Here is a 16,302-nt window from a genome sequence, read left to right on the forward strand (position 1 = left end):
AAATGACATGGCAATGACAACGAATAACTGGAAGACACCTGGCACATCGGTCTCGGGGCGTTACAACACTCCACCACTACGAGAGGATCTCGTCCCGAGATCTAGAATGACACCGGAGGGAAAACAGAAGAGAAAGAGAAGAGGTAAAACTAAGTTGCTTCTTGATAAACGAGTGAAACCAAAGAACCTTGAGAGGTATAACAACTACGAGAAAAGAATACAACAGAGATGAACAAAGTTGAAAACACTCCGTTAGAAAACATGAACAAGGAAGAACAACTCCGGGCAGCACTCCGGTTGAAAAGTGAAAAGAAACTTTATAAGATGAAAAGAACTTGAGTAGCGGGCACACTCCGGTAGAAACGAGATGTACAAGGAACAATAAGGATCAATTACGATAACTCTCCGGTTAAAAGGATAAGCATGAAAAGAACAGGATCCTGACAAGAACAAGAAGAAAGATTGAAGAGAGCAACAACACAATTCCTCCGGAAGAAAGAAATAGAAGATAGATCATTGAGATAAAAGAATGTAGAAGAAAATGCCAACTTCTGCTACAAAAGAGCTTGAAAAGGTATCCTTAGGAGAAGGGTCGAACGGAGTTGTTGGAAAACCAACAACGAAAAGAACAACGTTGTAGTGGACTTATAGAAAACATCTCAAAGCTATGAGGTGAAATTCTGTCACTAACGAAAAATAATAGATTGGATTGATATCAACAAGGAGACGAGAAACTTATTTCACCGGGAGGATAAATGAAGAACTTGGATCATTTATAAGCACCATAATTAGCAAAATCCTTAGGGAAAGCTTTAGGTGAAATATAACCCAAGATAACTCCAAAGAAGAGGTTGATTGGTTGGAAAGATGACTTGAGCGAAGAGAAAATGATGGATTTAAATACCTCACTCTTGAAAACATGTGAATCATGAAACACGAAGGGAAATTTGTCAAGAGTGAGATAACACCACCTCAAAATATAAGAAAGAAAGAATCACACCTTGGAATGCAAGATGAAGAATGCTTGAGCTCCTCTGAAAAGAATGTTGATGACCCTTCGAGAAGGAATTAAATCCTTGATGAACCATCATGTAGACCTCCATGAAGAACTCCGGTAAGCAAAGGGATGATCAAACGAAAGGATAGAGAAGTTGGAAACACAAGGTGAATCCTTGTAATGATTAGATAGATCTTTGGAATGATATAATTGAAATAACTTTGAGCTCCGGAAAGAAAGATTAAACAAGTGAAACCGAGAGTTTTTGATGAGGCTCCAGAATAAGGAATTGAATTTACTCGATGAAACAAGAATAAGAATTACATTATGCTTATCCTTCATCAATTAAATTGATGACAATCAACGGATTTGACATATTACTTATTCTCGTGGAAAATATTAAGAGAGATATAACATAAACTTGAGAACGTCTTCAACAAGTTACCGGCAGGATTGAGAAGAACGAATGAATATATATGATAACGAATGACGAGAACTCTTGCACGAACCACCGTTAGAATTAAAATAAACGAAGTAAGGGATGAATCGCCGGGTAAGAATTGAAAATGAACGAAGAAAAGATAAAGAAACACCGGGAAGAATTAGCAAGTGAACGAAAATGTTTGAGTGAATTTATATATGAGAGAACGAAGAGATCATGCACTGATTAGAGGATATTTGATCGATGCACCGGTAAAATTAGGAGGATGAGAGCTGAAAGCTGAGAATGAATAACTCTGAGATGATGGGCTCCGAATAATCAAACTGAGAAGACTCTTGAATTGCTCCGGATAGGTGAAAATAATTCCCACAATCGAAAATAATTATGAGAGGATGGCAACAAGCTAGAATCACGAATCTCAGAGAGAACGGATAGATATGGAGGAAAAGTCTTCTTCGTTCTTCAAAACCTGAGAATGACGACGAGAAACACCACCATAAATTGTTGATGCAATCCGGAATAAAGAAGAATAGAAAAGTTGAACCAATGATGAAAAAAATGAAAGATCTTGGAGAAAGACATTTGACTGATGATAAATCATTCTTACATCAAACTTAAAAAAAAGATTTGATAATCGCTCCGGGAAAATAAGAAGAGTCAGGTAAGATCCTGGGAAAAGACCTGTGGGTTAGGGCCCACTCAAAAGAAAACACCGTTGAACAATTTAAAAGAGAGGTTGCACCGGTTGAATTAAATGACTTGAATGAAATAACATCCTCGAAATAGGTTGAACTGATCTTGAACGAAAAGACGAGCTTTCTGAGATATTTTGAACACTCCGGGACAATAGAATAGCGAGAGGTGAACGATTAAGAATTGCACCGGCATGAGAAAACATTGAAACGAGGAAAGGATATGATCAACAAAGCTTGACTTGGAACCACCGGAGATGAAAAGAATGAAGAATGACGAACTTGAAGCTCCATTAGAATCTTCATGAGAAACACCGGGTAAGAACATTGAAAGGAAAGAAAGAAGAGACTTCACATCAATAAAATGATACTTGATTAAGACATCCGAGTCCTCGAAAAAAAGAGGGGGGGAGGGGGGGAAAACAAAAACAACTTGGAGACGAATGAAACAAACACCGTTGACCAAAAATTTGAGTTGACCTTGCGGATGTTGAAAATGATCGGATCCACGTGAAGAGAAACACACCGGTGAAAAGGAATGATATGACAATCTCGATTATCGAGAAGGATTAGTATTCACATCGGAGTATGAGAACACCACTTAGAAAAGGTATGGAATCAACACTTGACATTGAAGCAACTCGAATACCACAACTCAAAACAAAAACAAAGGGTTGGCTTGCAGAATAAGCCGGAACAAACATATGATAGAGATTTCGTCCGAAGTTTTCGTGGTGGGGCCTACATGGGCTCGATCGTACAACACCATCATGTACAAGGCAGTGCACATGACATATGAAGCGTCCCCGAGTCGGCATAGCCAAGGACTCTTTAAGACACAACGAGAGCACTGTAAAACCAACCGTGAATAGGCGGACCACTAGACGTTGAATCCCAATTTCGTATCATACATCTATCGGAAAGAAATCCTAAGAGCTACTTGAATTCCAACTTATAAACTCCTGAAATTTTCCGGTTATGCAATCAGGTGTTGGGGATACAGGGGAAGCATAATATCTCACCCAAAACTAGCAAATCCTACATCCAGCTGTATCCATCCTTCAACACATAACCAAGAAACCTTCGAAAATCGTCTACCTCAACCTTCGAAAAGCATCCGTTATACAAGTTATGGCAATACTCCCGAACTCCTGCCCCAGTACTGGGTGGCGTCGAGGTTATCTCACCAACGAACTGCATAAAAGAGATTTTCGATGTCGGCGTACTAAACTCAGGTATTCCAGAACTGCAACGATAAGATTGTGACGACAACACCTCGGAGCTCAACTCCCCGGGACACTGCCACAAAACCCCTGACAGGAGGCACCAAGACAATGTTCTCATCACAAAACCATCGGAACGATTCCAAGATACCCGCGTGATCCTAAATTTTTTTAGTGAAATTTGAGAAGAGAAGAGTCAAAACTCTACGTCAGGAAGCCTCACCAGAGCGATGAAGGGACTGAGGAGTAAAAAGAATTCCTATCTCTCCGATATATATAATCCTAAATGACTCAAAACATTTTTCTAGACTCAACAACGGCTGCTAAAAACGATCAAGCAGTGGGGGCTCCTAAGGTCGGGGAAGGCTCTGTTTACCAACTTGTAACGCCCTCGATGCGGCTATATCTCCCATGTGTCGAAGCACGTCTTAGAGGCATAACCGCATTGAAAGCAATGTCGCAAGTGAGGTAATCTTCACACAACCCATGTAATACATAAGGGAAAGAGATACATAGTTGGCTTACAATCGCCACTTCACCCAATTACATGAATAAAGCATTACATCAAACAATACAATCAAGGTCCGACTACGGAACCAAAATAAAAGAAGACTACCCCAAATGCTACACAGATCCCCGATCGACCCCAACTGGGCTCCTCTACTGATCAACTGGAAACAGAACAACATAAAGGACAAGATCATCATCGAGCTCCTCCTTGAGCTTGGTTGCGTCATCTGCACGGTTCAACGGCACCTGCAAACTGGTTTTGGAAGTATCTGTGAGTCACGGGGACTCAGCAATCTCACACCCTCGCGATCAAGATATTTAAGCTTATGGGTAAGGTAAAAGGTATGAGGTGGAGCTGCAGCAAGCGACTAGCATATATGGTGGCTACACATGCGCAAATAAGAGCGAGAAGAGAAGGCAAAGCACGATCGAGAAACTATGATCAAGAACTGATCCTAGAACAACCTACGCCAAACATTACTCCAACACCGTGTTCACTTCCCGGACTCCGCCGGAAAGAGACCATCACGGTTACACACGCGGTTGATGCATTTTTAAATAAGGTCAAATTCAGGTTTTCTACAACCGGACGTTAACAAATTCCCATCTGCCCATAACCACGGGCACGACTTTCGAAAGTTCAAATCCCTGCAGGGGTGTCCCAACTTAGCCCATCACAAGCTCTCACGGTCAACGAAGGAATAGACCTCCTCCCGAGACATTCCGATCAGACTCGGTATCCCGGTTCTACAAGACATCCTCGACAATGGTAAAACAAGTCCAGCAACACCGCCTGAATGTGCCGACAAATCCCGATAGGAGCTGCACATATCTCGTTCTCAGGGCACACTCAGATGAGCAATCCGTACAACTAAAACCAGCCCTCGAGTTCCCCGAGGTGGCGCTGCAAGGGGCTCTAGTTTGGACCAACACTCAGAGGAGCACTGGCCTGGGGGGTTAAAATAATGATGACCCTCAGGAGCGCGACTCCCAAGGGAAAAAGAGGCTAGGTGGCAAATGGTAAAACCAATGTTGGGCATTGCTGGAGGAGTTTTATTCAAAGCGAACTGTCAAGGGGTTCCCATTATAACCCAACCGCGTGAGGAACGCAAAATCCGGAAACATAACACCGATATGACAGAAACTAGGGCGGCAAGAGTGGAACAAAACACCAGCCATAAGGTCGAGCCTTCCACCCTTTACCAAGTATATAGATGCATTAATTTAATAAGATATATTGTGATATCCCAACATATAAGCATGTTCCAACAAGGAACAACATCTCCATGTTCCAACAAGGAACAAACTTCAATCTTCACCTGCAACTAACAATGCTATAAGAGGGGCTGAGCGAAGCGGTGACATAGCCAATCAACGGTTTTCTAGGACAAGGTGGGTTAGAGGCTTGGTTCAACAATATGGGTGGCATGATAAGCAAGTGGTAGGTATCGCAGCATAGGCATAGCAAAAGAGCGAGCAACTAAGCAAGCAAAGATAGAAGTGATTTCGAGGGTATGATCATCTTGCCTGAGATCCCGCAAGGAAGACGAACGAGTCCATGAAGAAGACAAACGGACGTAGTCGAATGAATCCTCACAACACGACGTTATTGGAACCAACCCGAAGAAGCAACACCGGAAAGAAGCAAACAATCATGGTGAACAAACATCACATAAGCATGGCACGATGCGCAAACAAGTATGATGCATGTCCGTTTAAATGATAAATGGCATGGCAAAATGCACAAGCAATACTACAAATTAAGTGGAGCTCAATATGCAACTCCGTTGCATATTGACGAAACACCACGTGACTTATTAAGTTCGATCTTGTTTATGTACCCAACAATATTAAATGTTGTTAAACATGGCAAGAGGGTGAAGCAAAGAAAACTACCTATCTAGTCAAGTTTAAATGAGGCCGGAAACAACGAACAACAATTTCCGGAAACTCCTCATATGCATATATTAGGTTTGGTACTGTTCTGCCCTAAACCATATTTTATAGTTGTTAAACAGGCCAAGTAAAGCCACCATGTTAAACTAGGCATTTTCCCACCCCATTTACATATAAAGTTTATTAAATTCGGAGTTACGGTTATTTAGTTATGAATTAAAACATTTTAACATGGCATAGGAGCAAATTTAATCAAACACCATTTTAAACATTTCAAACATGGATGAAAGTTGCACAATATGAATCTACACAAAATTCTAAGCATGTTTCATATATAGAGTTTTTACATATGATGCATTATTTATAAGTTTTATATGCATGAAGACTAGGGGTTTTTCTGTAAAACCGTAAACTCTGGATAATTACTAAAATCACTGGACAGGAAAAAAAACATAGCGGGCTGGATCTGGCTGGCCCAACCGAAACAGGCGCTGGGGAAGGCTGCTCACCCATGGGCCCCTTGGGCCGGCAGGAAAAATAGAGGAGGCATGGCGTTGGGCCTGAAGGCGATGCAAAGGGCCCATATGCACTACCGCTCGTCCTCCCCGCTCGAGCGGGCGCAGAAAACAGAGGAGGCGGCGCACGGCATGGCAGCGTTCATCGACGGGTCCCCGGGGCGCGGACCAGCAAGGAGATGACTGGAGGAGGTAGATCCGAGCACGGGACGACAAGGGCAACCGGATCCGGGGCGGAGATGGCCGGCGGCGTCGACCTGCGAAGGGCACATAGAGAGAGGCCATGAGAGAGCAGAGAGACGGACAGGGAGTGACGAAGAGAGAGTAGGGCAGGGAAGGCGGCCCGGTTCTGGTGGTGCTCCGACGGCTCTGCTGGCCGGCGGCGAGGGCTCATCTGTTGGTGGAGGCGCGGCTGCGGGGTGGAGGAGGTGCTGGGCATGAGCGAGGCCGGCGAGGCGGCGGCAGGAGGGCTCCTTGGACGCCATGGCTGGGCGCTGCAGTCACCGACGCGGACGGCGGACGCACGGCGGCGCAGCAGGGGCACGGCGGGAACGGCGCGGGAATGGAGGCAACGATAGGGATCTCCGGTGGCGGAGCTCGACGCGTAGGCCGGCGGTGACTTCCATGACGCCGGTGTGCTCCTGTGAAGAGAGCAAAGAGAGATGAGGTGAGGGGAGAACCAGAGAGGGAAAAAAGGATGAAGGGTGAGAGAGGAACAAGGAGGGTCCATGGCAAGCAATTCCTGCTGGTGCTCGGCGTCGAGGTTCGCCGGGGCAGAGAAGGAGCTCCTCTCCTTTGGACTTGAGCGAAGCAAGGAGGAAGAGGCATCGGGAGGGAGAAGAGCTCGGGCGCGGGGCTGCGTGGATGGATTGGATCTGGGTGCGGCTGATGGTTGGTGTAGGGGGGAATGAGAGGATCCCAAGGTGGGGAATGAGTGCGGCGGTGGCGGCTGGGAGGATCCCTAGGAATTAAGGATTTGGTCTAGGTTAGGCTAATATATATAGCAAGTGGGTTGACTTAGGGGTATATCGTCCCTCCGATCGCAATCGAACGATCGCGAATAAAATAGCTAGGAAGTCTAAATAAGAAAACGGAGACTTTTGTAGATGTTTGGGGATGATCCGGACACAACGGTGATGACTGCTCGGGTCGGATCCGGGACAACTTTCGGACGCGCGAGGGGGGCCACGGGCTGACGAGAGAGGTTAGATTGGACCTGGCGGTAGGTAGTGAGCTGTGTAGACGGTCTCAAGCTGAGAGAAGAGAAGAGAGGGAGGCCCGGCTACTGTTTTCGGAGACCGAAAACGTCCGACGTTAGACCGGCTACTATTGCCGCTATATTTAACGGTTGGATTATCAAACGAACTCCGAATGCGATGAAACTTGACAGGCGGTCTATCTACACTAAAATAAGACCACACGCCAACTTTTAACCCATTCCGAGAACATTTTCCGGCCACTTATAAATATTATTTCGAACATGCCGCGAGCGCGTGCAAGTGTGTCTGGGCTCAAAACGGACAACGGACGGAACTGGGGGACCCGGACAGATGCAGGTTTTGAAAACATGATGATGCAATGCACATGATGACAAGATGAAATGCAACACACAAGCAAATGACATGGCAATGACAACAAATAACTGGAAGACACCTGGCACATCGATCTCGGAGCGTTACAAAACTAATCTTGCAAAAGTACCTAATGGAATCATGATTTTCAATCTCAAACAAACAACACAAAAGAGGAAGATAGAAGATTTAGGAGAAAACTGTTCATTAACATCTACTAGCTCTGTTTTTAAATGTAAGACGTTCTTACATTTAGAAACAGAGGGAGTATGTAACTGCTTTTTGTGGCATTTCTGTTGGAAAGACTGCAATGCTTTATTATCAAAATTCAGCATCATAACTACTTCTATAATACTGAAGAAATTAGTCACTTGCTGTATACACGATATAGTACTGTACACGATAGATTCGGCTTAGCATTGATGCTCCCGTGGATTATTCTCTGGATAGAACAACCACATGAGAACCGAGTAGTGTCTGGTTGGTTCGAGCACATGCGGATGAGCTCGCCCACCCGCGTTCGAGCAGCAGTCTCCGTTTCGTGCCTCATTTCTATCTAACCACGTACTCCGTATAAGGGAGGGGAACTTTCACGTTATTTTTTTTAGAATAACCACACCTGAGGACAGAAGTTTGCCTCTTTTTTTTTTCCTTTGGAAGGAAATTTGCGTCTTTATCTGCTCGGAATGTTGATAGCGACATCTTTCTGAGTTTTTTCAGGCTTCTTGAAGTGGCCAAGCCGTGCTAGATTGTCAGCGGTTTCTGCAATTTTCACTATTGTCGTAACCAAGTCTGAGAGAAGTGTGGCAGTAACAGCCACATGCATCACTTGCAACAGGGCTGCTTCCTCTGACAATTCATTTCTGAGGTCTTTTGCAGCTTTGATGGCTGCGGACATGGCGATGTTGGCTGGACATGGTACGATCATTGTCCGAATGGCTGTTGATAGCTCCTTGAGCGCCTTAGCAGAGTGCGAGCTCATTTCCCCGCACGCCGTTCGGACCTTCAAGGTTAGCTCTGGATTGGCCTCAGGGTACTGTTGATCAGGAAAATGGTGTCGGTCAATATCTTGGCTCCATAGTCTCCGTTTAATATCATGAATTGGGGGAGAATCTGCAATTACCTGGGACTTTTGCAGTGTGATGACATAGGAAGCAAGAGCCTCCATTGAAGACGCGCACTGACGACAAAGAGCTCCGAGCTTCTGGTATTGGCTCCATGGGTGCCGGAAGCCGAATTTGCCATGACCGGGCTCCCACTTGGCAAAATTGCACTGCAATTTTCAGAATAACATTACAAAAACTGCTATGTATGCAAGCTGTCTTGTTGCAGATGTTTATTGTAGCTTTTGCACTCGGCATATAGTGTAGTGTATCATCCGTAAAGAAGCTTACCAGGGAGTCCTCACTGGCCTTGGAGTTGAGGACGCTCTTGTACACTTGTAGAAAGGCTTTGCCCTCCAAATTCTCGCTGGCAGCCTTTTCTCCAAAGCATTCAGATTCCAATCCTGCGTACGTATGCTCACTTTTCAGCCTCGCAAACTCTTTGTATCAATATGAATTTGCTACAGAGGTTCTACAGGGGAGAAGCAGAGCTATACAACAGAGTATGAGTATGTCTGGTGACTGGTCAGGAAAACTCCACTGTTTGATGTTCCCTTTATTTCTCTTTCTTTCCAAAGAACACATTACCTTACGTACTTGAAGGAGACTACGGCGAGAGTGACCAAAAAGTGCAGGAACCTTTCTTTCTTTTTTGATGACAAAAATTGCAGGGATTTTTTATGAGTATATATATTACCTTGAAGAAACTGTGCCAGCTTATCGAGGTTGCCTGCGGTGAGCTTGTGAAGATCCTCGCCGGCCCAGACAGGGAAGACGAAGATGGTGGTGCAGAGGCAGGTAAGGACGCCGATGACGATGGTGGAGAAGCGCTGGTGTGCCAGCTGAATAAGTTCCTCCACGCGGTAGCTCGACACGGCCACCAGGCTGAAGGTCAGTATGAAGATGGTCACGCCGTAGTCATACCTCGCCTTGATCTCCGGGATGAAGCGCGAGAATGTTGCTGCCGACGCTGCAATATAACCAAGTTTCGTTAGGGTATTAGTTCTCTTTGTCGGTTCAAACCGCAGGTCCACTTTTTTTTTCCGGTATGGTATCCGGCTATTGAGGCGTCGGTACTCACTTCTCCGACAATATATGATGGTAGAGACGGCTTCAACAATAAGTATATATACTCCTATATGTGGATGAAAACACAAGATCTTTGATTAGATCATGTCGATGCGTGCCTGCTTCGTATCCTTGCCGTAGTTGGTGGATCGAAGCTCAGCTTGGGGATGAAAAATCCAAGACTGGCCTATGGTTAGACTCCATCACTGAAAGCTTTCGTCTAGGAGTTGTGTAATTTTTGTTTGTTTATGTCTTTTAATATGTTGTTTTTGGGGTCAAATTTATTCAGCTGCTGGATTCTATATATACGGTTGTGTGCATTATTCGATCAGAGCCTGCCAATTTCTTGCTTTTGCATGCATGGCGGCAAAATACTTCTATCTACGTAGCTAGTAGTAGTAAGACAAGTCCAAGTATACTAGTAGTTGGAACATGCATGTTTTTAGTCTAGTTGCATATGCATGCGTACCTAGCAAGAAGACGAAGATGGCGAGCAGTATTGGCTCCCCCTGCGCACCACAGCGGTTAGCTACCTGATGAGCTCCCACGGCGATGAATCCAGCCACAAACGTCGCGAAGGCTCTATTCAAGCCTTTGCTCAGCGTGCCACCTGTTGCATGCACGTACGTCAGAGACTTGCATGCCCTTGACACCCACATATACAGTACTTTCTCTGTCCCGAATTTTTTGTCGCATAAATAGATAAAAAAAATGTATCTAAAACTGAAATATGTATACGACAAGTAATTTGGGATGCAGGGAGTACAACTCAAGTCATTTGTATGTAATACGCACCGACGGTGTACTCCATGACAACGACGACGGTGAGCACGGCCCAGAGCGTGGAGACCCCGAAGCCCTTGAACAGCGGCGTCACGTAGTACAAGACGGACACCAGAGTGAGCGCCAGGCCGACCTTGAACGAGTGCGCCACCCGCCTTGGATCCTCCCTGGCGATCCTGCCCACCTTCCTGGCGAACCCCGCGACCCAGCAGCAGAGCCCGACGAGCACCGAGCGGAGCCGCAGCCAGCAGCCCGCGAAGAACACACCGACAACGCCGGCTTGTCCGGTCGTCGTCTCGCCGTCGCCGCCGCTCACCCTGATGCGGTGATCAACCTCCATGGCAGAATGAGAATGGTGGTGGATATGCAGCTAGTTGTGCTGTGTTTTGTGAAGCAGCTAGCTTATTGTGTGTGAGTGAGTTGGGCAGGGAGGCTATGGCTCGGAGGGCTTATATAGACGCAAGGGAACGCCAGCTGCATGCGGACGCTTTTCTGGACCGCGACATGTATCTCGTATTGCGATGCGACACACAGGGCCCCCGGGCCGGGTCGATCGGTATTCGGTAGTGGAACAAAAAGCGTAGCATGGCGCCATCGACTTTCTCGGAGAACACGACCGTCCCGGGATCTTGCCCTTGTCGTGTTTGGTTTCGTCTCGTCTTCTCCGTCTCCGACGTTGCTCTGGTCCATCGGCTGCGGCCGCTCCTGCTCTGCTTAGGGTCAGTGAAATGATATGAGGAAATGTGTGTATTCATTCGATCGATTGCGTTTTTAGCTGTGCGTCATGCTTTGAAATGGCAGCAAGATCGTCACTCCGATCGACATGTGTTGGATAAGTGCGTGTGTATATATGAACTTCTTTTCGAAACGGATATATGAACTTTGCGTTGGTGTAGACAGGTGTGCCTTTAGCTTGGGCGTGTTTGTTCTAGAAACTCTCGATAACTTGTCATTTGCATTCATGTTAATGTTATTATATCCCGCGTGTTGCGCTCTTACGTATGGCCACTCATTCCGTACCTCCGTACGTACCTCACGATCGACACATCACCCATCGCGGTAATTAGTTTAGTTTATCTATTATCTGCTTTTTTGGACTCGAGGAGAATGAGAGCGGTGTCGGATGAGGTGAAAATGAAACGCAACTTGCCTTGTCGGATGAGGAGTACGCGTGAGTTATTTTGCCCGGGCCGTACGTGCTGACCCCATGGTCGTCTACCTCTGACTTTTGATCAAAGGATAAAGCAGCGGAGCACCGCGCCCAAAAGTAGAGCATTGCCGTTGTTGTATTTTTTCCTATTCTTTCACGTTTGTGACATGTAAAGGAAGTCGTTGCTTCATTTGAAAACACAAAAGCAATTTGATGACTCGCTGTATACACCATTGCTTGTCTCCACTCTCTCTAGCTAGCTAGCTATCATGCATCAAGAGGTGGCCTGACTTATCAATCTATCCGCTTTTTTCTGAATTTTTCGGTGGATCTCAACTACGGCTTATCACGTTGAATGGGAGCTCTTGTCCTCTTCTTCAACCACGCACGCGCTTCTATTTTCTGACACCTAGGGATGGAAATTGATGAACTCGGCCGTGTTCGATGCATGTAGACGTGCGTGTATCTGTATGACCTTGTCATCCTTCGTCAAACTCTTCCCTCCACCGTTCGCGTGAAGCTGACCGCGCATCCTTACCGTACCGTACCGCACCGTACCACCGCTGCTTCTTTTGTTTCTTTCTGCACGTAGGCAGCATATATCCTGTACGGACTCAACCAGCTGTTTTCCGGTGTTGCCAGTCCCAGCCACCGACTCAGGCCGAAACTGATCCACATCCATAGTGATTGCAACTGTTCAGATACCCGTATACCATAGCAGCTCATAACGGACGCATCACTGTTAGTCCCTCTGTCCAAAAATACTTGTTAAAGTAATGGATAAAAATAGATGTATTTAAAACTTCAATACGTCTAGATACATCCATTTCTTTTGATAAGTATTTCCAAACAAAGAGAGTAGTATTTGATTGCAGCACGGCGGCTCTCTTGCTCAGTTTTTTTTATAAGGTAAAACTTTATTTCTCAAATAATGGCAAGATCGTTTACAATGAGGTCAGAAATAAAGTCTGGGATAGCACCTTTCCAAAAGTCTGAAGATCTACTAGCTAGAGATGATTTAGCTATACAATCAGCTACACAGTTTGCTTCCCTAGGGCAGTTACTTACTTCATACTTCGCATAATCCAGACCCATCTCTTTGCTCTCAAGAAGAGACCGAGGAGAGTTTCAGAGTTGAGGGCACACATTGCATTTGAGCTATCCGACTCGATGTGTATAGGATGTTACACCCAATCTTGGCTGCCAGATAGAACCCATTCCGGATAGCAATCATCTCTGCCGCATCCACGGACACTACATGTGGTATGAACCAGGAAGCAGCCGCTATAAAGTTACCATGTTCATCTCTTGCCACTGTTCCTGTGCCTGCAGCCATATTTTCGATGCTAAAAGATGCGTCGACATTAATTTTAACCACTCCTCTCATTGGTTTGTGCCACATGTGATCATGTTTAACCATCAGCTGGTTTGGTGTTTGTGAGCAGATAAATTTCGTCGCTAGAACTCGTATTAATATAGCAGTTTGGTGCGGCTTTCGGACTGTCTCGCCCTTAACAATTTGTCGTCGTTGCCATCAAATATACCATCCTGCCACCGCAGCTAACTCGGCGACAGATAGAGTGTTTTTTGAATCGTGACGCTCTATAAGGATAGCCAGAGTGAATGCGCCCGAACGGTCCTCCGCTACAATTTTCTGAACTTCAGCCTCAAGACCCAGCTCCTTCCATATATCCTTCGCCCTCTTACATGTAAACAAACAGTGCTGAGCATCCTTAAATCCTGACTGGCATATCGGGCATTGTCCCGTAACTGGTATATGTCGGCTAGCTCAGTTCTTGGTGCATGCAGCTAGCTGCTGCCAGCTAAAATCAATACAAGGGACCGAGTTTCACAAAAATTACGGAAATGCTCAACCTCTACACAGCTGACACGCATAGGCTCTGAACCTTAGCGACGGTAGCGCCGCTCCGCCGTTAGTTTCACCTTTAGTTCTCCTGTCACCGGCAATATTCGCCTTATCCTGGCTGGCTGCTGAATGCTGAAGTAACTTCAACTCAGTCTCTCACATCACACCTGGCTCTGGTTAAGTTGTTAACAGCATCGAGATCGAACGGAGGGGACGTACGACAGGATCGGAACACGGAAGTGGGGAACATTCGAATAACTGTTCCATCAGCAGCCAGGAGGCCCGGACGACCTAACATGGCACAATCGGAGAATATATGCCGATATGCTTCCCAAGGTACGGTACGTTCCAAAAATCCAAGTGCGTGTGCACCTGGGGTCTCTGAGGATCGATCAAGGAAATCGCACCAGGGCCACCCATGTCTAAAGCAGAATCATCATCACACATACGCATTACTTTTACTGACTATTCAACTCTTCTCTTCTCCCCTTAGAGCATCTTCAGGCGGCCGTTCCAAACCCGTTTTGAACACCCGGGAGGATGGCCCGGTCACAAAAATTTAACTTAGATGGGCGCCTCAAACTCCTGTGCTGACCGACATCCCTCATATCCAACCCAAATATGGAACAAATATGGTGTGCCTGGACGCGTCCGCACGTCGGACTGACGGCGGGTCCATGCCGAATAGCCTGAAAACCCGAAGGTTTGATGATCGTCTCCTCCGGTGGAGGGTGTGAACGCAGCGTGGCGCCGGTCTGGCTCGCCGTCCGAGACCAAATCCGGCTATTTAAGCCGTCTGGCGTCCCCAACCCTGGCCCATCCACCTCCTCCCTCTCCGTGCCGCCAGCCGGAGCCCATCCACCTCCTCTCTCCCAGTCCGCCGCTCTTTCCATGCTCTCCAGCGTCGCCACGGGCACGAAGATAGTGGACATCTTCGACAAGGACTAGGGTAGTTGATCTACATAGTATGTGAATTTTTTTATTTACATGCTTTTGTATGGATTTAAGATTTCTATTATAAGGTATTCAGATGTAGATTAGAAAAATCAAGAGTTGACCGGTCGTGTTCGCGGGCGTTTGAGAATCCAAATTTGGCTAGTTCAGCTGCGGATGCTCTTGCACTTGTCCAAGTAAAACCGCGGGGGTGTAGAAGGAAAGCGAAAGACAGTTTCTTGTGCGTGGGTCGCATGTGCGAGCTGAGCTAGTGACCTTGGATTTGTAGGCGCGCGCAATATTTATGAGACTTACGAATGATGAACTATGGAAGGCGCCGGGAAGGCCAGTCGGGGGGAAATGAAAATGTCCTTAGTGGATGCGCCTTTGTAGGCACGAAAGGGATCCTTTTCCCGACACTGATAGGGAGGGCTTCATCTTTGCCTCCATCGTGCATTCTATTCATGGCCTGTGCTGTGAACTTGGCCGTACTTCTTGCCGCCCGCCTTTCCGCCTGTCATGCACGTACACCGTCCTCCTGTGCTTTCTAGCGAGAAGCATTCTAGCTGTCGAGCTAAAATCGTGGATTTGCACTGTTCTGTTCTTGTGGAAGAAAGAACGGTCCTGATCTGTCTTGGCGGCTGCACTTGTTAGGTCGGTCAGGCATAGCGCGTACATCGTGCAGTGCACTTCCTATATGATCTGAAGAAACAAAAATAATCTAGGCGAACTAGTAAGTACTAGGAACTAGATGCCACGATCGATCAGTAATCCGCCTCCTTTTTCCTTCCTTTTTACACAGAGAAAGAGAATATCACGCACTAGCTAGCGATGAGAACCGTGCGTGGTACGGGAGGCTCACTACAGCTTTCCGACAAGAACATGTGGTGGCCACAGTAGGGCTGAGAAGTCGACCAAGATCGAACTCCACTTCTCTCAGCCGGGAGCGCCAACGTACGTACGTACGTACACGCAGCGCCTTGTTGCTCCATGACATTGTGTCCGCATTTTATCTCAAATCCAGGAGTCACAGCTCACCTTTCGATCCTCTGGCTAGCTAGCTTGCAAATCGTGGATGTGCATGCAAGATGATGCAGAGCAAGTTGTGCCAGGGAGCCGCTGGAGCCACAGGCGTCGCATCCTGAACCGCGCATGCATGCGTGCCTGCTGGAAGAAGATGCGGCTAGCGGTGCCGATTTCGACCGGATTTAGCCGATGCATGCAGGGGATAGCGCACTCCTTGGGAATAAAGGGGGTCAGCCAACTCGTCGACTAGGTAACTTGACATCCCTCGCTCATCAAGTGGAGGGGATCAATACCCATCACCTTGTGTAGACGCTCGCTCGCTAAGAGCATCTCTAGGGGATTCCCTATTTTTTCGTTATGGGACTAAACTTTTCTTCATGTAGCATATCCCCAACTTAGTCATTCAAAAAAAAAAATGAACACAAAATCTTGTACGCAAACTCATTTGAAACACACATTTAAACCAGTTAATTGCATAATTCGATTTAGATATCACATTAACATCATAAATGGCATAATTAAATAG

At 46.3% G+C, this 16,302-nt stretch overlaps 1 protein-coding gene across 2 annotated transcripts; it reads right to left on the reverse strand.

The window, feature by feature from the left end:
* Positions 1-8,136: 8,136 nt before the first annotated feature.
* LOC125541721 (aluminum-activated malate transporter 1-like) lies at positions 8,137-11,210 on the reverse strand. 2 transcript variants are annotated; one of them, XM_048705067.1, is made up of 6 exons: positions 10,813-11,210; positions 10,487-10,627; positions 9,647-9,919; positions 9,241-9,353; positions 8,970-9,119; positions 8,137-8,882 (listed from the first exon to the last, which is right to left on the reverse strand). In XM_048705067.1, the coding sequence occupies exons 1-6, from the start codon at positions 11,138-11,140 to the stop codon at positions 8,520-8,522; spliced, it is 1,368 nt and encodes a 455-aa protein (XP_048561024.1). In that variant the 5' UTR covers positions 11,141-11,210; the 3' UTR covers positions 8,137-8,519. The 2 variants fall into 2 exon arrangements, with proteins under 2 accessions (XP_048561024.1, XP_048561023.1); XM_048705066.1 differs by having other exon boundaries at positions 8,137-9,119.
* Between the last annotated feature and the right edge of the window lie 5,092 nt (positions 11,211-16,302).

This window comes from Triticum urartu, chromosome 2 (assembly GCF_003073215.2).
Source record: "Triticum urartu cultivar G1812 chromosome 2, Tu2.1, whole genome shotgun sequence".
Taxonomy (NCBI): domain Eukaryota; kingdom Viridiplantae; phylum Streptophyta; class Magnoliopsida; order Poales; family Poaceae; genus Triticum; species Triticum urartu.